Here is a 23272-nt window from a genome sequence, read left to right as displayed (position 1 = left end):
AGGAGAGAAGCGCAGCGGGCACTTACGTTGTTTGCTGCCAAGATGTGAGTGACATCTAGTGGTCATCCAGTGATTCTGCAGAGATGCTGTCCAAATCAAAGTTCATCCAACCTGAATCAGTAAGGCCAATAGAGTTTCTACCTGAATATTAACCGAGCTACTTTTACAGACAATAATACAAGACAATAACTAAAACAAGCCCTTGTATTTTTCTATTTTAGTAAGTGTCTTGCTTTGTGTTCTTATGTTTGCACTGTTCATTTTTGTTGTCTAAAAATGGTTTAAAAACCATGCTTGGTGCAACCTGTGATCTAATGGTTTAAATTTAAATTTGTTTCAATTAAATCTTTTTCGAATTCCCTTCCTTCATCATCTACCTTCATTTTCAGAGAAATCTGTGCTGATGTCATTGTTTCAGTGACACCAACAGCTGTTTAGAGTCTGTGCCCGTCTGTTTTCCATCAAAGACAGCTGGCCAGTAGTCAGATTAGCCCAGTGCTCACGGTGACCGGTGTGAAGCCCAGCATGGTGGACAACTGACCTGGATCAAGCCCACGTTCAGTCAACTGCAGCCAGGCAGATGTGACTTACCGGATCCAGGCTAATACAGAGATTAGACTTAAACCTTGACATGAACACACAGCCTCGCCTCAGTATGAGTCGCAGTATTTCTCAGCTTGCCCACACAGTGATCAAATGTAACTAAGTACTGTGCAATTTGGACCTTAGGAATGCAATAGATGCCCTTTAACTAAATCAGAAAAGCTGCAGCTCACAATTTAACGAAACATAACACACAAGACATCCACCAATTCAACAATATTGCAATACATATACGCGCATTTATTGTTAAGAGATTTTAATTTGTAGTATAACTAGTACTACTACCTTGTTTTTTTGTCTGTTAGTTTGTTTGTTTGTTTGTTTGTTTGTTTTTTTAAACACACACGTTTTTTTAATGGATCAGTGCTAGACTTTGCAAACGTTACTTCAACATTCAAATAAAAGAAAATATAACTTTTTAAAACACACATTTTAAACACATGCAGAAATGCCACATCACACTTTGTGCTTCTATGATGCCGCTTTTCACCTGACATTTTCATTTGAAAGTAATGCATTACTAAATGAAGCACGAGAAAGCTAATTGCGTGTTTATATAGATATAGATAGGAGTCAATAAGATTACAATGGTAAGTCCAAATCCTCAGAGAGCCTACCTTCTGTTTGTTTATGTGCTCTCCCTAGTCCCTGTCACTTCTCAGAAGATTAGAAGTATTTAACGTATATCTATGAGCCAATAGGGCTCGTTAAAGCTACGATAGGCTGCACTGATTGGCTGAAACCTGCACAGTGGGAGGGCACTTGTCTGCAGCCACCTGAGTGTCACTGAGAGTGCAACAGAGAGGAGAAGCACTGGAGAAAAGGGATGCTGCCATCTGCCACAAGTAAGTGAAGGTTTCGTGTTTGATTTCATTCACTTTGTGTATGACACGTTTGAACATTAGATTGAAAATACTAAATACAATGGAGAGTTATCTCATTACTGCAACGACTTTGATGCAGGAAACTGAGAGGAATGTTATATATTTATAATGTTTTGTTCACCTAACATGAACAACTGCAAGTTTTGTTCTTTAAAAATGATGTGTTCTTCTCAGTCTCTGGTACATGGACAGTGTTTGTATTGTTTTTGTCCTTTTATTTCATACTCCGAAATGATCATTTCTGCTACATGCATTTTGTTATGCTTGTAATCATGTTTGAATAAATCTAACTTTTTTTTCTTCATGTTTGTGGCAGGTCTCATGACGTGGTGACATTGCTCTGAAGCAACCATTACCTGCTTTGTCTGAGGTTAACAAACACCATGGAGAGCAATTATACCACTTTACGCATCCACAAACCGATCAAAGAGAGAGTTTGTTTGAGTCCACCCCTCTCTCTGTGCAAGGGGCCATTTTTACCCTCTGAAGTGCCTCTCAGATACCAAAAAAGACCAACCTCTAAGCATGAGGAGGAGGGTCTGTCTGGAACACTGAACCAGGGCCAAGTGGACATTAAAGAATTCCTCAAAACGTTGGATGACTCCTCTGAGATTGGAAGGCAGAAAAAGCTGTCATCGTATTCTGACTGGCAGGCGTTCCTGAGCATGGGCAATCAGCAAGGCACGAAACTGAAGACCAACGGCCGTGGCAATGTGGAGAGCTGGAGCGCTTCACCCAAGTCCTTCAAAACCCAGAAGAGACGGAGAAGAGTCGAGGGCATGGTTTACAGCGACAACCTTCAGCATGATATCAAGATGAGTCCACAAGTGCCTTTGAAGGCGAGAAAAATGTTGACAGTCCAGAAACCAAGCTCTCCTTTCACTATTGGGAGGAGACATTTTGAAGAAGAGGGACTGATGAGCTCCACTCCTTCTGCCAGAAGGAAGCGAGCTCATAAGAATGAAAGGGAGGATAGACGTGCTTTAACACAGGAGTTAATGTCATCTTGGCGAGAGAAACTGTCTGATGCTCTGTCCAGACCGTACAGCGAAAAAGACCCTTTCATCCCCAGAAACAACTCATCTGTAACCGATGACTCTCCTGGCTCTGACTCAGACACTGACCTCTCTGAATACGACAATGAGATGTACTCAACATGTACCTCTCACGCTGGGTCAAAGCCAGCCAAGACTACGACACAAAAATATGAGGAACCAGAGGCAGATAAATCGGAAACAAAATTCTCTCAGCGCAGTTTTGATGAGATTATGAAGAAAGCTGCTGCACAAAGAGTCATGGGGAAAATTGCGGAGGTGGAAGGGATCATTCGCCGGGTGAGACGCACCAGTTTGGATTGGATCAAAGAAACTTGTGACGGTAGAGATGACCCTCAGTTTGTCTCTGACAGAGGCATTGAAGAGAAGCTTTCATCGCGACCTTTGCTGAAGCTCACAGGTATGCAGACTGAAAGTATTCAGTCCTGGCTGGAGGACCAGGACAAAGAGTCAGATGAAGACAAACATCCACTGGTTGCAGAGCTTTACACCCTGAGTCAAGCTCTGAGCAAGAGTCTGCAACAAGCCTTGAAGATGGAGGCAGCCAGAACAGAGACTGATGCTTCTGTAGAGGTGGACAAGTTGTTTTGTGAGCACAGCGATGTGACAAGAGGGCCTCTTAATCTTCCCCTTATCCCCTCACCATGCTCCTCTACTGCCCTGGATGTTTCCCCAAGAACAACAAGCAGCATGGAAAGACTGTCCCCCATCTTGTCCCCTTTACTCAACTTCAGTCCAGTCAGTCCCGGTGTGAATGATCAGCAACACACTGATATTAGTGAGAGTTACAGAATGTATACAGACTCAGATGAAGATACATTTTCAGCTTTTGGGGCTGGAGGCGGAATATGCAATAACTCAGTCACTGGAGGAGCAAACAATGACGGAGGGAATACATCTGAACAATGGTCACTGTCAAACCTACGACTGAAGGAAGATGATCTGCTCTCTTCAGGTAAAAGTGCAACGAAACAACAATCACTAGCCTGTTAGACAATCATCATATAGGAAAATATGCAACATGTCCAAACCTGTTATCTGCAGCTGCACACATTTTGTCATGTTAGTCACATCAAATATACAAATATTGAATAATGGAAACCTCTGGTGTTATAAAAGTATCATTTAGAAAAATCATACAAACGCACAGTGTACAACTTTCTGTTTTTGCCTAGTGTCTTATGAGCTTCATTGTTTCAGTGAAATGATAATTAAAGTGCACTTCTTTTCTAAGTTTAATAGTGGGTGGTAAAGCATGAGAGAGAATTTCAGTGGCTTGTAACTGAAGTGAACATCACAAGTAGAGTTTTGGAGGTGCGACATGCTGAGTCCTGACTGTCAGATTTGCACATTGATTATAACGCCCTGACCACAGCCTGCTGATGTTTGGTCCTGTCTGCTGCTGTAGACCTTTCTGGGTTGTTGAACACTTGAACACTGCACTCTCATGTCAACTTTCTGTCTCTCCCCTGGAGTGCATGCTCTCTACTTTCTGATCTCTCTCTCTCTCTCTCTCTCGCTGAGAGAGAGAGAGAAAGTCAACCGTGAGAGACACATACACACACCATGGATGTGATGTAGTCTGTAAATAATGGCCCCTTGCTGGTTTGACATACCACCGCATCTAGGTGTGTGTTCATGTGTTCATTCAGACATGAAGTATTCGTGAGCACATGATCAGCTGACCTGAGATGTTCTATTATTCAGTCATTTCCAGTTTAGTTCTTTGGCATTTTGTTGTGTTGAGTTGGTGATTCAGCACAGAATCTGGAATGCAACCAACAGTCTTGCAGTATTTAAAATCTTATGGACCCCCCCCCCCCAAAAAAAAGGACTCCCTCCAATGATAATCTAGTGGGGCTTTTTTTCCACTGGTGTATCCAAAGGGTTTGTCACATTCAACCATTTACATGCACTCTTTTACATGTTGACAGCTTAAACGTGGTAACCACCAACCTTCTAATTGATGAAAAGCTGTGAAATAATGCAGGAATAACACACATCTGACGATGGAACTGCATGGCAGCCAATCGTCCATTTTATTTTGGTCTCTGAAAAAGGTGGAGGGTTACATGTTACATCAACATGTGTTGTGATTCCAACAGCATTCGCCAGATTTCTATGTAATTACCCTCCATTTAAAACCGAAAGTGTCTGCCTAATTCACACCTTGATTATTCATTTATAGTCCATTTTAGTGGCGTAGAGAGCTGAGTTATTATGTAAATAGTTCTGTGCCTGACTGTGGTTCATTATAAGGTTTTGCTGCATCAGTGATCAGTTGTGAATTAAATCTTACTAACTAGTTTTAGAAAGAGCCTCTTGTTTGGATGTGTGCAGACTGCTTGAGGTTGTTTTATCAACTATTCCCCAGCCATTAGTTCATAATAAACTCTTTTAAAGCACAATTTTTAGTGCGTTTGGATGAATGAAAGCAAGGATTGTGCTTCAGAGGATTTTTTTTTTTATTATCCGAATGGGTCAATCCTCATGAAATGGGAGCGAGTTTGTTTATCTCGATAAAATACTTCACCCATCTATTTTCCCCCTCAATCCACAGGGGGTTGCAGTGACAATATAGAAAGCAAAGAAACCCAGGCGACACATTGCTTAGTAACTTCCTCTGCCTCCTCTGGGGGAGGAAGTTGATCCCAGACTAACGACAACATACTGCATTATCTCTACAGTGGGATGAGCAGAGGTTGTACTTTCATTGTGGGCAAGTCTGTGAAGCTCTAATTGGAAGCAATCGGGGTCATCTGATCACCACCTCGGCTGGCTTCTCTCCCTGTGGAAGAGTAGCAGCAACAGTGTGAATGAAATTGCCTTTTACATAAAGATGGAAGCACAATTCATTTACATGTCGAAATGCATGTAAATTTATCCATTTGCTATAGCGGAATCGAAAATGAACTCAGCTCGATGCTTCTTCCTCAGTTTTGTGAAAATCAGCATGTTCAGGCCAGGAAGCCGTCCAAATAGGATTAACGATTGGAGCTTTGTGAAATCCACCAAATCTTAGGAGGATGATGATTAGAGGGAGAGGAAGAAAGGAACTCTAATTGCAGCCATATTGGGGTTTTATTCTCCTAAATCTAGTTTTCTGGTCGGTGTGGTCAAATGGAGGGCAGATGACCCACTCTCATGAGCTGGGGCAGTTGTGTCGATACTGTGGGTCAAATTGTAATGGGCCAAACTCCTGAAGACCCTGTGTTCTGTGAAAAGTTAGATACGTGATATCTGTTGGCATGTTTCCTGAAATTATATTAAACTTATTTATATTTTTCTTATATTTAAGGCCTATTAAAATGTTTCGGTACACAATGTTTACTTAACTGCACATTGTTAAGCTTCTGTATGTTTTTACTGTGTCTCATACAAATCTTATCCTATGTCCATTACTTCCATCACAGTTTGTCATGGTCTAGTTGAGCCATAACTCTCAATTTGTGCCTGACACCACAAATCTATGAGACTAATCTTTGAGTTCTGAATACAAAAAAGGAAATTAGGCCGCTGTCTTCAAGATCATTATTCTATTCTATGTCTATCAAGCTGCCAGCATCTGATATAAACTAATCAGACAGATATTTTTACAGCTTAAAACAGCTTCTCTAATCAGTACAATTTGCTCAATTGTATCTTGGTCCCTCCAGATGAGGCTCTGCAGAGGCAAGAGGAGATCTGGCAGCAGGAAGTCGAAGAGTCTCTCTCCCACTGCAGGTCACTTTTTCATCCATCGAGACCGAAACACATTGACTTCCTGCGCCTCACGGCCCCTGATGACGACATCACTGACACACCCTCACCTCTACCCCATGACCTGATGGTAAGAGGAGTGAACAGTTGATGTGATTTCAATGTCTTCTATCAAGCTGGCTATTTCACCTGAGCACCACTGACTTCAGCCACCTGTTTCAGGCACAAATAGAACATACAGTTTCTAGTCCAAATGCTTTTTGTCCTGAGTGAATTTCTTTACTTGGCCTTTCCAAAAGAACATACATAATTTTTGTATGAATGTAAGAAGATTTAAAAACTACTTGATGTCAACAACAAATTAAATAGCTTTTTTTCTTTAATCTCTAACATTTGACTAAGCTATACATATACTAATGGCTGTTTGCTATTTTGTTTTGTAGTTTTCTTGTTGCTCTATATGTCCAGTATTCGAGAATCTATAACCAAACTTGTTTTAACCAATAAGTGCTGCTTCATTATGACATCAAAACCTACTTTCCTTTGCACAACATTGGAGTCCATCTTTTGGTACCATTGCTTCTTAGTCCTTTAAGTCTGTGTTCAAACTGTGGCCTCATGCACAAGTACAGTGCTACAAAGACTTCTGTGTTCACTGTGGTTGTATAACTGAGGGGATTTAAGCCAACTCTGTAGGTGCATTGTATGAGCGCTGATTGGCATGAACTACTAGTTTATTACACAATTATGTCAATGATACAGTATGAACGGATAATAACATCGTGATGACAGAAGGGACAGCTTAAAAAGGCCTTGTGGATACAGGCATGTAAAATAAATACAGTAGCAAAATATCCCTAAAACAAAAACTTCACAAATGGGATTGTTATGAGAATTTAAGTGTTTAGAGTAGGGGTTTGTTTTCACATCAGATTATGCATCACTATGGCAATTTTCAGTGTTCATTTTACATCTCTTATTGTTTTTGTTATGATTTGTTTCCTGGTGGTAAATTTATGTTTGTTTTATATATATATATATAAAAAAGGAAAAAAAGACCAGATTAATTTGCTATGTCTTGATAATGTGAATTATTTTTCAAGCAACAGTTTTCAAAAATTGGATCAGGATGATTCCTTTTCCCAGTATGAATATTTTCATTTTCAAATTTGTTTGGGTTGGGTTTTTTTTAAGGAATCATGATAAAAATAAACAAGTAGAATATCAATCAGTTATTGTGACATTCAACCAAATATGACTATATGGCGTGAGAAAAAAGTGTGAATACCTCCAAATCACTTTACTTCAATTGTTTTGCCTCACAACACATCGAGCAGCACAAATAATCCCAAGCAGTGTATTATTTGTTTTGCACACATATTGTACAAAAACATTTTTTATTACTTGTCATTTATTCATAAATAATGTAGTCTCGTGATCAATACATTCTGCATACACTGTAATTCTGCTTCCTATTGGCTGATACTCATCACTGTGTTTGTTGTTCTTGCTGTGTATGCACCCTGTATGTAATGCTATTTCCACGGGATTATCTGGATGTATTCCTCTTACATAAACAAAAGAAAATCACATAAGGAACTCAATGTTCCCTCCTGAGTGAATGCAAAAACAACTTATTAGTATTCACAGCTTATGTGTAGCGTGCTAAGACCTCACTGCATGGTGTGCAGACGTGCCTGTACAGCCGTTGTTAGAGAAATGTACACAGTCAAGAGGCGGACAGTAAAAATGATCACGGCTGTGGGCTGTCACAAGGCTGTTGGCTGTGATAACATAAAATAAACAGAGGTGGAACCTGGCAAATAAGACTAACTCAAACATTAAACAGTGGAGGATAATGTTTGCAGTGTTTTATTATATCTATATTCACAAGTAATGTTTTTCATATTACCTGATGGCACTTTGAAAATTACTATTATGTATTGTTATACCATCTTGTTTGTCAGGATTTTGTTCTTGATTGGACATGCGTATAGTACATAGCTATTGCTTTGTTGTATTTAATTGTTATCTCCATTCTTATATAATGTTTTACAAATGTATGTTTATCTCTCTAAAATGGAACGTTTATTTATTCAAAAACTTTTATTGTAATATCGATTCATGTATTCATTTATTTTTCTGCAGAATGTTAAGCAAGACGGCTTTATGTGAAAAAAGTTTTGTTTCAGCAAAGCCCCGTCAAAGTAGCCTAACTATGGCATTCCAATAGAATCTCACTATTTTTAATTTTGCAGTAATCTGGTTAATCTATTCATTTGATTGATCCTGTGTTTTAGATTCAGTATGAGGTGGTTAACAATGCCGTGTGGGAGGGGTTAGGCTCACTAAGAAGGCCAGATTAGCCGGGCCTGACTCAGTACCAGCAGAAGAGTGGAAGGACCTCCCAGCAACAGTGAATTTACAGGACAAACGTTCAGCAAAGTGATCCCTGTTTACCCTGCTTCAGCCCTGGGTGTGGCGATCCTCCATCTGGTCTGGGTGGCTTTCTTCGCCTGGCAGCTCACGGATGTCAGGGTGTTGTCAGAAACTGTAGTCGGACGCACCATCTGCTTCCAATTACTCTGTGACAGTCTGCAGAATGACGTGCAAGACGCTGTTCAGTGAAATGCAACAGCAGGTACAGAAGAGCCAGAGGGGAAAATCAGGCTGAAATAAGACGCTGAAGCTGGAACTTGGATCTGACTTGAACTGTGGCTGGGCTGAGTCACAGCAGACAGAGCCTCTGAACTGGGCTTGGGAGCCTTCAATTTTCCATGACTTTGTGGATTTCACTGCTGTAACTGGCTACTGGGCGTGACAAACAGCTGCCTTCAGTTTTAGCTTCAGAACATTTCTTCAGGGGTAAGACATGATGAGCATTTTGAGCCACTGACAGGATAAATCTGTTTCTTTCAACAAACTGGAGCACAAACAGGTTGGATTTTCAAACATGACGATACTTTATTGACTTAAATGTTTATAATAATCGTACATTGCATGGTACTGGAACACATGGATATGCTTGTCATACGGATGCCTAAATGCTAATCACACCTTTGTGGATTTCCTTCTTTCAATCTAAGTCTGCGATATGAGGAGTGCACACAGTGACTAGTGTTTACGAAAAGTGAAGGAACCGTCAAGGAACACGGTTTGCAAATGGAGGAGCCAAAAGCAATTCTGAAGTATTTCAGGAGCCTCTCAGAAGAGCAACCTGAGGACATCATACAAGAAGAACTGAGTGAGGGACTCAAGATGAACGGAGGCATGAACGCACAACATGCTCTGAAGCATTCAAGAGATTCCTTGTCATGTGTTATATTGCCTCCTGAAGGTGAAAGCACTCCAATCGCAATGGAACATTTGAGCTTGAATAGGAAAGAAAACAAGTCAGACCCAGCAGAGGAGGAGAGGAACTGTGCTAACCTAACCGAGCAGAAAAGCAGGCTTGTAAATGCTCAATTTGGCTCAGAAAAACGTAATTTTGTGGCAAACTGTGATCTGCTGAAATTGCCCGATGAACAGAAACACCATATTTGCAGCAATGAGGGCTATCGAATAATAGAGAGTTCACTGGATGAATGCACCTTCAATGAATTCCTGCAGCCAGAATGTCCACACATTTTAACTGACTGCATGAGCGACGATTGTGATCGTGTTGCTCAAGTAAGCATTTTGCAGCATGACACTGAAACAACCAATCAGAATGTAAAAAATTGCTGCAAAACTGTTCAATGTGATGAGGATTTTCTCCTGAATGCTTCCAGCGTAGAACTGGAGTTTGACTCAGGGGAGTTTGAAAGCTCTGAGTCCGAACAGGTCAGAACTTTTAATTTTAAGGGAGACGAAGAAGACAGCATGGATACAATGATTGACGGACAGGAGAGTGGACCTCCACGCTTTCCTACTGCGCCTCAGCATTTTCCCGGCCTCGTCCATAACACACCAAATATTATCATTACATATGCGGACAGTGCTCACAACCCGCCACCCGGGTCCACATTAACCAGAGCCACCTTCTCCCCTGGGGCACCGGCAGACAAGCAGATCCAGCTCCCGGCTCTGTTCAGTGGCCTCAGGGTCCTCAGGAAAGGGGTCGTCGGGCCCGAGCACGACACTCTGACCCAGATCAAAACATCTTCTCATGAAGCAAGACTCTCTGTTTTCACTGAAAAGCAGGGGGACTCCAAGGTTCAGGGCAACTTCCTGAACCAGATCTCCCAGTTTCTGAGTCGCGAAAAGAGGGAAGACGAGAAAGAAGAGACGAGGAAGCTGGAGGCTGAGGGAGACCGTGATGAAACCAAGGCCGATGGAAAAGAAGAGAGTTGGGAGGGTGAGAGGGAAGAGCTGGAAACAGAAGATAATGCAGAAGTTTCAGAGTTTATTGAATCCACAAAACTGTCCAGTGCAGAGGCTGCTTTTGATGCCTTCAAGGCTTTTTTCACCCCAAAGCCTCTAAAGAAAGACCCAGCAGATAAAATTGACCTGGAAGCAGTGAGGAGGAAGATAAAGGCCGATAATGATGCTCTACGGACTTTATTCGAGAAAAACTCCAACAAGACACCAGAAAGGGAGGAGCCCTCTGAGAGCAAAGTATGCATCAAACTATTACAACAGCATCAGATATTAGATTTAATTTGAGCTCTTTTACCTGATTTCATTGGGAATGAATCATAGAAATAACACGAATCAGATCCTCTAACTAACAATAAGATGCAAAATGCCTTTAATGAAGTTACATTTGATATTGTTTCTTTCTGAACAGTCTGGGGCATCCACTCCAGGAGAAGGAGAGGAACGGACTCCTGGACGTCTACAAGCTGTATGGCCGCCTCTGAAGGAGGAAAAGGTTGGGCTGAAGTATACTGAAGCAGGTACTAACGATAATGAAATAACGGCTTTTCTTGACATTAGCATTGTTATGTGAATACTGAATATTCAAGACTATTCTGGGATATTCTGTACTAGATTTAATTTGAATCTCTATGGCAAAAGTAAATACAAACTCCACCTGAATTGTTCACAAACTATACAACCCCACCTACTGAATGTGAAAGCATATAATTTTTTTATTTGTGTGTGTGTGTGTGTGTGTGTGTGTGTGTGTGTGTGTGTGTGTGTGTGTGTGTGTGCCATTTGGTAATTATAATGTGCATTAAGGTAATGTGTTCCTTTACAAAAAAGTTAACAAAAAAGTTCAGTCATCTAGCCAGCCAATCAAAATTCAACAGTCAGACTCAAACCCCTCACAATAACGGCATGACGTGACGGTGCTAACCACTACACCACCAGACACAACCTTTGTTGTCTTTTCATTGATCTGATTATTAATGGTTATTTGGACACTGCAGTCAAAGAAGTGGCCGTAAATATAGCCTCTCATTGACGATTAAACACACTCAGTTATTAGCAGATAAAGTTGTTTCACTCAGATTTAGCCTGCCGATACACGTGCCACTACTGTGTTGTTGTTTTTTGTGCTCTGTTGCTATCTTTAAGGGAATTCTAATAAATGTTCGTTTCAGAACCAGCATGGATTTAATTATGTTCTGTTTCTTCTTAAGAGCACCAGGCTGCTCTGCTGCAGCTGAAGAGAGAATGCAAAGAGGAGCTCCAGAAGTTACAGGTCAGGACCTGAAGCTACACTTATAACTGTACATACTCGTAATGAATGTTCATGATACACTATATACTTTCTATGTGTATCATGAATGTTCATGATACACTATATACTTTCTATGTGTATCTTATATTGCCATGTTTGATTTCTGTAATTGGTGTACAAAGCACTTCATTGCAAATTTCACCACGTTTCCTTACATATGTATGTGATAAATAGAATTTAACTTGATGTAGGTTTCGACAATTTCTTGCTTTAAGATAGCCATCCCATTTCATATAGATGCTTATTGTCGCCACAGGATGAATGATGTTGACTTTGAGGATTGTCTCAGTTATTATCAAGAATGTGGAAATGTATGTTTTGGAGTCTTCAACTTTTAAAGACATTTAGAACAAACATTATCCTCCCTCCCCTGATAAACTGCAATAACACTCGCTTTTCCTGCAGTTACATTTAGTACATGCAAAGCAACAACGTTCTCATCAGCCTGAGGAATATTTTGCTTTCTATGTTATGATTGTTACATATTGTCATTTAATGTCCATGAGTTAAATGGTAAAATACAGAGAATTTTTTTTTTTTCTAAATCCACAAGCGCCACTTTTCTTATAAACTACGACTAATCCGACTTTATTATTTCCAGGAGGATTACAGCCAGAAGCTCTCCGGGCTGAAGTTGGAAAACGATGACAATGTCAGCCGACTGGAGGGGGCTCTGGCCGAGCTGCAGGCCAAATTCCTGCAGGCCGGGACGCACTGCCGAGGGGAGGTTCGAGACATCTCTGTCTCCACAGTGGACGACTGCATTCACAAATCCTTCCGCACCGTCTGTATCCAAACAGACAGAGAGACTTTCGTCAAAACTCCTGAAGATGGGGAGGGTGTGGACGGATCCTGCAACAGTCCTCCGCAACACAAGGCCATACCCAATAAGCTGGACCTGACGTCTATCAGCCTCAACCTGGTCGGTCAGAGAGACGATGCACTGACCACCACCACCTCCTCCTCCTCCTCCTCTCATGTCACCTCATCTCAAACTCCTGCTCCTGTATGCTCATCATCTTCATCTCATCATCCACCAGCCTCCTCAGCCTCAGCAGTCAGACCAAACACTCACTCCCTTTCTCCTCCTCCTCCTCCTCCTCCTCCTCCACCTCCTCCACCTCCTCCACCACCATGTCCATCACTGAATTTGAAACAAACATCGAATGGCTGCCCGCCACCTCCACCTCCTCCGTCCATGTCAGGTTTAATGCCTCCTCCTCCACCGCCTCCTTCATTTGGGAGTTACACGGTGGAAAAGCCTCCCAGGAAAGCAGAAGTGAAGCCTTCCCAACCCATGAAGCCTCTTTACTGGACCAGAATCCAGATTCAAGACAACAAGTAGGTTCTCTAACCGGAATGTTTACTCAGGGAGAGCTGAACAGTTCCTGCACAGATAAAATACCCAAAAATATTAGAAAGTTATATGTCAATTATAACATATTATATAATATAATGTAAATAAATAAGTACAATTTCAATAATGTTAATGGCAAAAATGGTATTTGTTTTTTTTTAAAGAAAGAAACTGACTTAATGGAATAAAGAAAAGAAAATCGGACATTTAAATATTGTATTATTCCAGATAGAAATTGGCTCACAGGCCACAAAGAATGTCCACATCTGGTTTTAATAGTCTTTTAAAGTCTTGCAAACAGCCAATATTTCAAATCATTTATAACATTTTCATCACCCTCCCACTTTAACCATCACTGTTATCATACGGTTAAATTCACCAAAAGCTTTACTGTTCATTTTTTTCTCATTGAAAACCATATTTTTGCCACTCCCTCAGTAACGACACGCTGTGGAACGCTTTAGAGGAGCTAAACATAATTGATACCTGCAAGTTTGAGGATCTCTTCGCAAAAACTACCACACAGACCAAAAAGAAGCCGCTGTCGGAGGCCTACGAGAAGAAAGCGAAAGCCAAGAAGGTAAACAGATAACATCATGTAAAGCACAAAACAGCTTCTGAAGCAGTCAAATAACACCGAAGGTAACAGCAGTCTTTCATTTGTACACTAGAGGGGGTAATGCTACTGTGTTATACAGAGATCCACAGAACATCCATTAGAAAACTTTGGAGGGCAAGAATTCTACAACACATTTATGTTTTTGTCTCTTTGCAACTCAGGACAACTCAAAATACAGTATAAAGATGTAAATAAGTGTGTGTGTGTGTGTGTGTGTGTGTGTGTGTGTGTGTGTGTGTGTGTGTGTGTGTGTGTGTGTGTGTGTGTGTGTGTGTGTGTGTGTGTGTGTGTGTGTGTGTGTAGATCATTAAGCTGCTGGACGGTAAACGCTCACAGGCTGTGGGCATCCTCATATCCAGCCTCCACCTGGAGATGAAAGATATTCAGCAAGGTGAGAGCAAAGCGTTACAATCTACTGACACGCACGACCTCTACAGTCAGTTTTGGGAACCAAACATTAGAAGGAATAGTATCCGTATCAGTACGTATACAGTATCACCCACTTTATTAACTTGACAATATGTGTTATTGAGTACTGCACCACACCTGTATGATCTCTTCTGCATTCTCATTAATACTGTCGAAAACACAAGTATCTCTATGCAGGAACATTATTATAGTACCGGTATTATTGATTTTATGCCTAGTTTTACTTATGGACTTAATTTAGGTTTCATACATTATTTTAAGCAATTATTTCCCTTTGATGTGTAGATGTTAATTGATGAGAAAATTGGAGAAAGTCTATTTTACTTATTTCAATCTGAATAGGAAATTCACAGACAATTACTGTTATTTAAATCCAAAACAGGTCAGTACAATAAACCATTAATACTTTGCAATCTGGGTTTTATTAGTTGTTTGTTTGTTATTTGAGGGGGGGGGTTGGTAGTATTTGATTACATTTCCAAATCTACTCAGGGCAAATATCAACGATAGCATCCTGTTTTCTTTTTGACATAGTGACAATAACCACTCTGTTAAATTCAACCACCAGATGTAAGCAGTTATTTACAAAAAGATTTAATAATTAGGAACAAATCAGGGGGGGAAAATTACCTTCAACCATAAATTTCTCATTTTGCATACTTCCACTCATTGATAGCTTTTTGCTCCAGGCAAACAAAGAGTATGTCCACACCTAAAATAAACACAGTGAAAAAAAGACTCTTCCAACCACGAGCAATAACTGCATTATTTCCTGTTAAAATGTGCTTCTTCTCCATCTTTCCTCATTTTCACTTCCAGCTGTGCTGGCAGTGGATCACACAGTGGTGGACCTGGAGACGATTGAAGCGCTCTATGAAAATGTGAGTCTCCCAGTATAGTTGTATTGCAATTTGACAACAAATCACAGTTGTGAAGCCCTTCGTGAACACAAGTGTCACTGTGTCACAGAGAGCCCAGCCGGAAGAGCTGGAGAGGATCAGAAAACACTACGAGACGTCTGAGGAGGAGGAGGTGAAGCTGCTGGACAAACCCGAACAGTCAGTATCTGTGTGTGTGTGTGTGTGTGTGTGTGTGTGTGTGTGTGTGTGTGTGTGTGTGTGTGTGTGTGTGTGTGTGTGTGTGTGTGTGTGTGTATACACTGGATTCATGCTGATTAATGTTATTTTGCTGCAGGTTTCTATATGAACTATCACAGATCCCAGACTTCGCAGGCAGAGCGCGCTGCATCATCTTCCAATCAGCTTTCCTCGACGGCATGGCCACCATTCAACGCAAACTCAACACGGTCTCCTCTGTGTCCAAGGTATGTAACACAGCGCACAGCAAACTCTTTGTCTATGTTACTCTGCACAGCATGACATCTATGTCTGGGTAGGAAGCTTAAACACCTATAATGCGTTAGGCCCTGCTGGAGAGCAACACCGTGAGGGAGGTGGTGGGACTGGTGCTCGCTCTGGGGAACCACATGAACGGAGGCAGCAGGATCAGAGGTCAAGCTGACGGCTTTGCGCTGGAAATCCTCCCGAAGCTCAAGGATGTGAAGAGCAGGGTAAGGCCTTTACAAGTGACAAGCTGATGCGACGTTGATCTTCAGTTTTATGATCAAGTCAAGTAGACATCTGTTGCATGGGATGGTCGAATGCCAAGCACACAGCAAAATGTCTCAGAAAAACTAAGTACTACTAACAGTTATATTGATAAAACGTCCACAAAGCTGAATTATATTTGTAAAAAAAGTTAAGTGTGTCTTTGTAATGGAGGTGAGCACAATTATATTTGTGATTTCAGTACAGGCCTGGACTTCAGTTGCAGTCTACTCTTATGTCAAATTAGCTCCTTATTAGATCATCACCAGTATGCAGAATGATCTAACGCAATGCATTACATTTCATTTAATGGTTTATTAAAGTAATAGGACATGGAAGTTTTAGTTTTGTCTCATCCACCTTTTTGTGTGACTGTTATTTTTTCTCAGGACAATCGTATCAGCCTTGTGGACTTTGTGGTGTCTTACTATCTTCACAATCTGGATAAGGTAGTCATAAAGCATGTTTTTATAACTTAATTGTGTTCAAGTTTAACACCATTATTATCCAATTGATATTATTTTATTAATATCTATGTTTCTGGGATGGATGGCATCATCCTTCCACACATTGTTCACCTCTGTCATGGAGCAAACGTACAATCAAATCCAAGTTGTGTGAGGCCAACAAATACTGAACATTTAAACCAGTCAGGGGATCACTGGTTGGTTCAGCCATCCCATTAACCATATTAAAAGTTGGACGTTGTGGCGCTTGACTTAAGAAACACCTGATGCATAGTTCCTATATCGACACGTGACTTAAGTGTTTTGAATTTTTCACCAGAACGCCGGCACCGACAAGAGTGTGTTCCCACTTCCTGAACCCCAGGACGTCTTCCTGGCAGCGCAGGTCAAGTTTGAAGACCTCAGCAGGGATCTCAATCAGCTCGGACGAGATCTGTCAAGTACGTGACGACTCTGGACCGTCAACAAATCTCCAACCCTGCCTATATATTTCATAATATTAGATGGCAGCACACATTCCCCCAAAACATGCCTCCTACTCCGAGGAGCCAGAGCTTCAGTGTCAGTGTGACTGGGAGGAGACTCAACGTGTGGTCATTTTGTTGTGTGTTTTTGTTTTAATAAGTAAGCCGGCCTGTGAAACTCTATCACTGCGATTTGCATTGCTCTCTGGAGGTTCCCACAGACTAAACCTCGGCCCAGTCTGGCATCGTTTTTCCTCAGACAGTCGCTCCCCTCCTCCACCAAAAACTCACCACCCCGGTTTCCCATCAATGGCCCCAACCATTGAGTAACTGTTTATACTCAGGGCTAAAGGCCTGCCTCTGTGGCCAAAACTCATGTTCACTAAAGCTGCAGAACAAAAGATTTCCTTTGGTCTCTTATCCCTCTTGCTTGCTCTTTCCACGCCCTAAGCGTGCCCGTGTGACGACATTTGGCGCGACCCTGAGTCAAAAATCAGCCCGGGGATCATTCTTACCGTACATGTGTGTGATTAGAAGTGAGTGCATTGTTGCGTCCCCATCTCCATGTGTTTCATTGTGTGCGTGTGTGTGTGTGTGTGTGTGTGTGTGTGTGTGTGTGTGTGTGTGTGTGTGTGTGTGTGTGTGTGTGTGTGTGTGTGTGTGTGTGTGTGTGTGTGTGTGTGTGTGTGTGTGTGTGTGTGTGTGTGTGTGTATCCTGAGACTTGCAGGAGTCTCAGTGCTGATACTGGCCTGGCGCCTTTCAGATGCAGCTTGTAATCCTCCTGCCCATCAGATCTCCCATCATTGTGCCTTTGTGCCCATGTCGCCAGCACCGGGAGACCATGGCTTCCCTCTTACGTAATCTCCAGACCTCCACTATCTGGAGTATCTCTGCAGAGACTGCATGGATGCTTAACCCGGCGTGGCTGTATCACCTGGGCTCCAGTGTGGCCTCCAGATGTGTGCTCCAGATAGCTTTCTTTCCCTCTCAACACAGCTTTTTGTCTTATCGTCTACCCAAACCACCGTGCTATCTGGATTGCCCGTCGCAGCTCCCTTTAACGCAGCTTGTCTGAACTGCCCCCATGCCTGGGTGAAACTTGGCTTTTGATATTTTTCACTCTCCCTGTGTTTTCTATTTGGTCGGAGGGTATTATTTCTGCTAGGTTTGGATTCATTTTTCATCAGTCTTTAGTGTAGCAAACAGCAGATTTCTCACTGACGTGGAGAAACTGCATCTCACCATTTCAATTTCCTCACATTCAGTCCAAAGAAACTGTTCAGTTGCTCAATTTGTGTATTTATTAATCCGTCTGTGCATACGTCTTCGTTTTCCACTGTCAACATTAATTTTAGCTTGTACACGTCCCCTCTTATTATTTTGTCTTCTTCACCGACAGTAAGCTTGAAATCTTAAGCAACATAATTTGTGCAAAACAAACAACACTCTTTAGCTTTTTTTAATAATCAAATTGTTTATTGCAGTGAAAAAAAGGCTTCGGGAACATAACCAAAGTGACATCCCTTTCAAAACTGGCCTTCTTCTTCACATTTATTCACTGTACTTGCTTTATACCTGATGATATAACATATTATTTTTCATCTATGTACTTTACATCTATGTGGAGAATGATGAGTTGTTCAAACCAGAACATTCTGCTTATACTTTTGAATTTCTCTTGGGTTTCATTTAGTTGACTGACTTGTCAAACTGTAGACACAATGAACTATGGACACAGGGTGAACATATGAATTCCACACAGAGGCTCAGACTTTAACTGTTGATTTTTCTTGATGGTGATAACCACTGCACGACAGATCCTTGAACAAAGCGACCTGTTTGCATTTGACTTCAGTACTTTGATGTTCGTGGGATAATGTGTATTCACTCTGCTATCCATCAAAGTGAAGATATATATGCAAAGATTATGGTGCACGCAAAGGAACACAGTCGCCTTATTCAAAATAAATGAAAAGCAAGGCATACATCATGGATATTATATAGCACTGAATCAATACCCAGGGTGGAAATTCCTTCCAAAATTGACTCGTATATGAGATTTAATTGCATTCGTAATCACTGAATGAGTCATTACAGTCCCTGGGGTAGCCAGATCTGTAATATCTGACAGTGGTAATGATTTATAAGCTGACCAGTTAAAACATACCATTAAAAATACCTGAAAACCTGAAATCATTGCTTCAGTGCAGTTTGTGTAATTGCAGCTTCACATCTCTTCATCAACTGACTGTGTTTATGTGGAGGTCAATAACCCTCTTCAGTCTGAAATAAGCAAACTTCTGTCTGGCACAAAAAGGAAAGAAAGGCTCCCACCACAATGCAGAGGGAGATACCCGCCTCCACAGTTTACACAAATCCTGACTGAAAACAGTATTCTTTTGTAATCTTATCTGGGAGATGTTGATCGACCATCAGGGTAGGGGGGCCGGCGCTCGGCTCCCTCCGCAGCCTCTATTATGACTGGCTCCGCAGACTGGCTCCTCTGATCCACTGATTGGATGCAGAGCAACATGGAGCCGCAGACCGGCGGAGGAACAGGGAGAGGAGAGCGCAGCGGGCAGTCGCCATCTCTGGGTGAATCTCAATAAGTGATATCTGAAGAGGAAGTTGTACTGATAGCCTACTAAACAGGCACAGGTGGAGCTCGTTCAAAGCAGAACTCCATTTCTCCAGTTTCTCGGCACTGGATTCAACATAGAAGTTGAATCTTTGCAAAAAAAAATGGAGTGTTTTAATACTGATAACTTCTGTATAACTGCCATCCATCCATGAAGACAAAACAAAGAAAATTAATCTGTAATCAGCACTTCCACCAGAATGAACATGTATGGCTATAATTAAATGTAAGGAACTGTGGGGGTCTGGAGCTGATGCTCGCTGATGGTGATTGAAAGATGGCTACACCTTGGAGAGGTTGCCAGTTTATTGCAGGACAAACACGCCCGGTTTGGTTTGGTTTGGTGCCACCAGTTAACCACAAATGCATACTTTGGGATTGTGTGATGAAACCAGAGTACCCAGAGGTATAGTGCAAACTTCACATAAAAACCTTCAACCCCAGCAGTCGTTAGTCTCGGATCAACTTTCATGCCAAGTAGAAATGTAAATACTCCTCGAACTTCACAAGTTCCAAAAAAATCTACCTAAATACATTAAAGGCTTCATTTCCCCCCTCCTCTACTGTCCTCTCCCATGTGGCAGTTTTCGGCCTTTTTAAATGTTGTTGTTTCTCGTTTTCAGGGTGTGAAAAAGACGTTCAGAGAGTTTGCGCCGAGTCTCCTGAAGAGAACCTGCAGCCTTTTAAAGATAAGATGGAGGCCTTTGCCCTCAGTGGTAAGTTATTCCCAGTTAAAACATGGCCCTTGGGGGGGGGGGGGGGGGGGGGGGGTTCTTTTTTTTTCTTCCAATAATAACATAATCAGAAATTCAAAAGGAAAAAAACAGTGCTCCAGTTATGTCTTTCAGAGTATTGATATAAAGTGTTTGAGTCTTTATTAAATCATTACCAACTCTTGATGATGATGATGATGATGATGATGATGATGATGATGATGTCTTTAATACTCAATTTAAGTTTACTGATCTAACCTCATAATCTTTTTTGATTTTGGTTCATTTCCTATTATTAGTATTTTGCCTTTATTTACGTTTGCCTTATTTTTTTAGTTACTTTAGTGTCTTCGGGAATCTATATTTGATCCTGTCTGTAGCCATTTTGTGCATCATTCTAGTCGTTTTACAGTTTTGTGTTTCATTTAATATTTTTGGTATGTTTTTATTGCTTATAAATGTCTATTTTAAAATTCAACCTTGAGGTACTTTTGACTTTTATCAGTTTAATGTTTCTTTGCAATAGCTTTGTGTTTTTATTCCATTATTCTATTAAATGTTTTGCGGTAATTCCTTCATTTGCACACTTTTTTATGTTTTTGATTCTTTGAAATGTCTCCCTTTCATCATTTTAATTTTTAGAAAGAGCGTGTTCCCTGCTAATGGAGTGTCTTGAGTGTCTGTGTGCGTAAGAGAGTTGGGTCGGATTCAGAATGAAGAAGAGACACTCAGATAGGGATCACATAGATTTGGTGGTGACTGAGTGACTCCTACCTGAGACAGAAAAACAATCTGTCACTACAAAAACACACTCATCCAACTCTAATCCAACAGTCTCCCATTTCCCATGAGATTCTCTGTGGTATAAAACCTTCAAAACTTCCAAATTTATTCAACTTTGTACTCATGATTTTAAACATGTGAAGTTAATCTGACTGCATATTTTCTCCTAAAATGTCCTAAACATGAAATGAAATACGGGTGAGATGTGCTTTTGATACTCTCATCACAACTGCAACTGATTTTTACGTGAGAATGTGCTTTTTCTCGCCAAATATTTCAATAGTGGGTCTAAAGTTCCAGCAAAAACAGCAGAATAAAGAAGAAGGGTCTGAAGCAGACTCCCAAAACATTACAGAGAGACAGACTCCGATAATAAGTAGCATACCTGTTTTTTGTCATAATGGCTTTGCCGTTTGAAAGTGGCAACAAGAATGGCTCCATTGTTGAATAACTGACTGTGTAATTGGTGTTTTGAAGAGACCAAATGATTGTCTGGCTCCATCAGACAAGGTCATCATCATACAAGAGGTTCTCATTGTGTCCCTACGTGTATTAAATCAACAGACTCTCCTCTGGGATCATGGTTGTTCAGCATATAATATGTGTCTTCTTGTGGGGAGTCTGGCAACAACTTAACATTTTTCCTGTCTGTTTTTTTTTCTATTTTCTTCTTTTTTTTGCAGCACGAAAAGAGCATGCAGAAGGATCCTATCAGCTGATGACAACACAGAAAAGGTGTGAGAACTCAACCTTGCTGGTCTTTTTGAGTTTTGAGAGTGAGGCTGGACATCATCAACATGATAGATTTCAACTGGAAAATCAGCGAATTTCCCTTTCTTAATTGATAAACCAGCAAGGGTCTCTTTTTGATAAAGTGTGTGGCGGCACAGTGATGCAGGTCACACTTAGTGAGGCAAACAAACCTCCAATAATTTGTGTGTTTTTGTGGCATGGCGTCCTTTTTTTTTTTAAATATGATTTCGTGGACGTCATCGTGCATCTGAATAGATACTTGGCCTCTTCTTGATGATTTTGAGTCTTTCTAGGGTTTTTTTGGTGATTTCTAATTCTTGCTTTGTTTGTGACTCCCTTTTCAGTTTTCAGGACTTAGTTCTTTACTTTGGACTGAGACCCCGGACTGGAGAAAGAGAAGTGACAACTGGTCATTTCTTCATGCTCTGGTTTGAGTTTTGTGCCGATTTCAAAGCCAGGTGGAAGAGAGAGAACAAGACCATCTCTAAAGAAAGGTATAGCTCTCAGAGTGTATGCAAATGTGTCTAATATCTAATACTTGCTAAAGTACGATATAAGAATATTCCGGATCCAATCAGTTCAGGCTGTTAGCGACTACATCGAGACATCAGCTTTCTCTTTCTACATTTTCCAGCACTTTCTCAGAGACTGAGATGATCTGGATTTTCTGTGGAGAATCTCAACATTAGCGAAATGTGTTAGTTCATTGTGTCTACTAAACCTGATGAATGTTCCTCACAAATTAAGCCAATTAACATGAAGCACCTTCACAGGTTGAAAGAGGCTCAGCAGTCAGTGAAGAGGATCACTGGTGAGAAGAAAGTGGAGACAAGAAAGATCAACGCCAACAGCCTGGTAAGGCCTGATCCATTCAATTTAGTGAGGTCTCATTTGTGACATCACTACTGTATTAACAGAGTTGTGCTTAAACAAACAATATAATTTCATAACTAGTGAAAAATTACAGATAATATGACCAAAATATTAGGCTGTGTGACATTAGCGAATGAATGTTGTCTACATTGCTTCCGTTCGGCTGTATTTTCTGCAGTTTCTTCTGTTTTTTTAAGACTAATGATAATTTGCTCCCAACAGAAAGAACGACTGCGTCAGAAAGAAGCCAGTTTTTCTTCAACATAAATACAACTTCTACTTCATCACATCAAATTCACAAAGCTGGATTCAGCTGGTTGTGGACCAGGATACAAACCAAACTCCACTGAGGACAAGAAGCTTCTATCACCTATTAGTGGTACTCGTGTCTGTTGAGTACTGGCGTTCAAAGAACACAAAGCTTTGAGTAATATTATGTGTGTTTAAATTCTGTAGATCTGAAACGTCCTACCTTTGTATATTGATTCTTACTTCGCATTCAGTTTCATCATGTTATGTTGTGTGCGTGTGTGTGTGTGTGTGTGTGTGTGTGTGTGTGTGTGTGTGCGCGCGCGTGTGTGTGTGCGCGCGCGTGTGTTTTCCACAAATAAAATCACGGATTAGATCACACAGACTTAAATGACTGAATGCTGTTTTAT

General features: G+C 41.0%; 1 protein-coding gene across 1 annotated transcript; it reads left to right on the top strand.

The window, feature by feature from the left end:
• Positions 1-1870: 1870 nt before the first annotated feature.
• Positions 1871-23135, top strand: fmn1 (formin 1; the record flags this gene model as incomplete). Its single annotated transcript, XM_080514035.1, has 20 exons — positions 1871-3290; positions 6199-6371; positions 8542-8579; positions 10012-10837; positions 11010-11118; positions 11809-11870; positions 12511-13250; positions 13705-13846; positions 14189-14276; positions 15134-15195; positions 15284-15372; positions 15509-15638; positions 15738-15884; positions 16311-16370; positions 16708-16828; positions 20115-20207; positions 21671-21722; positions 22085-22234; positions 22514-22595; positions 22836-23135. 20 exons carry the CDS (start codon positions 1871-1873, stop codon positions 22878-22880), a joined length of 4629 nt encoding a protein of 1542 aa, XP_080370161.1. The 3' UTR covers positions 22881-23135.
• Between the last annotated feature and the right edge of the window lie 137 nt (positions 23136-23272).

The sequence above is a fragment of the Blennius ocellaris genome, assembly GCF_963422515.1.
Source record: "Blennius ocellaris genome assembly, chromosome: 18".
In the NCBI taxonomy this organism is placed as follows: Eukaryota; Metazoa; Chordata; class Actinopteri; order Blenniiformes; family Blenniidae; genus Blennius; species Blennius ocellaris.
Note: the sequence above shows the minus strand (reverse complement) of the source record. Positions and strands in the feature narration are given on the sequence as shown.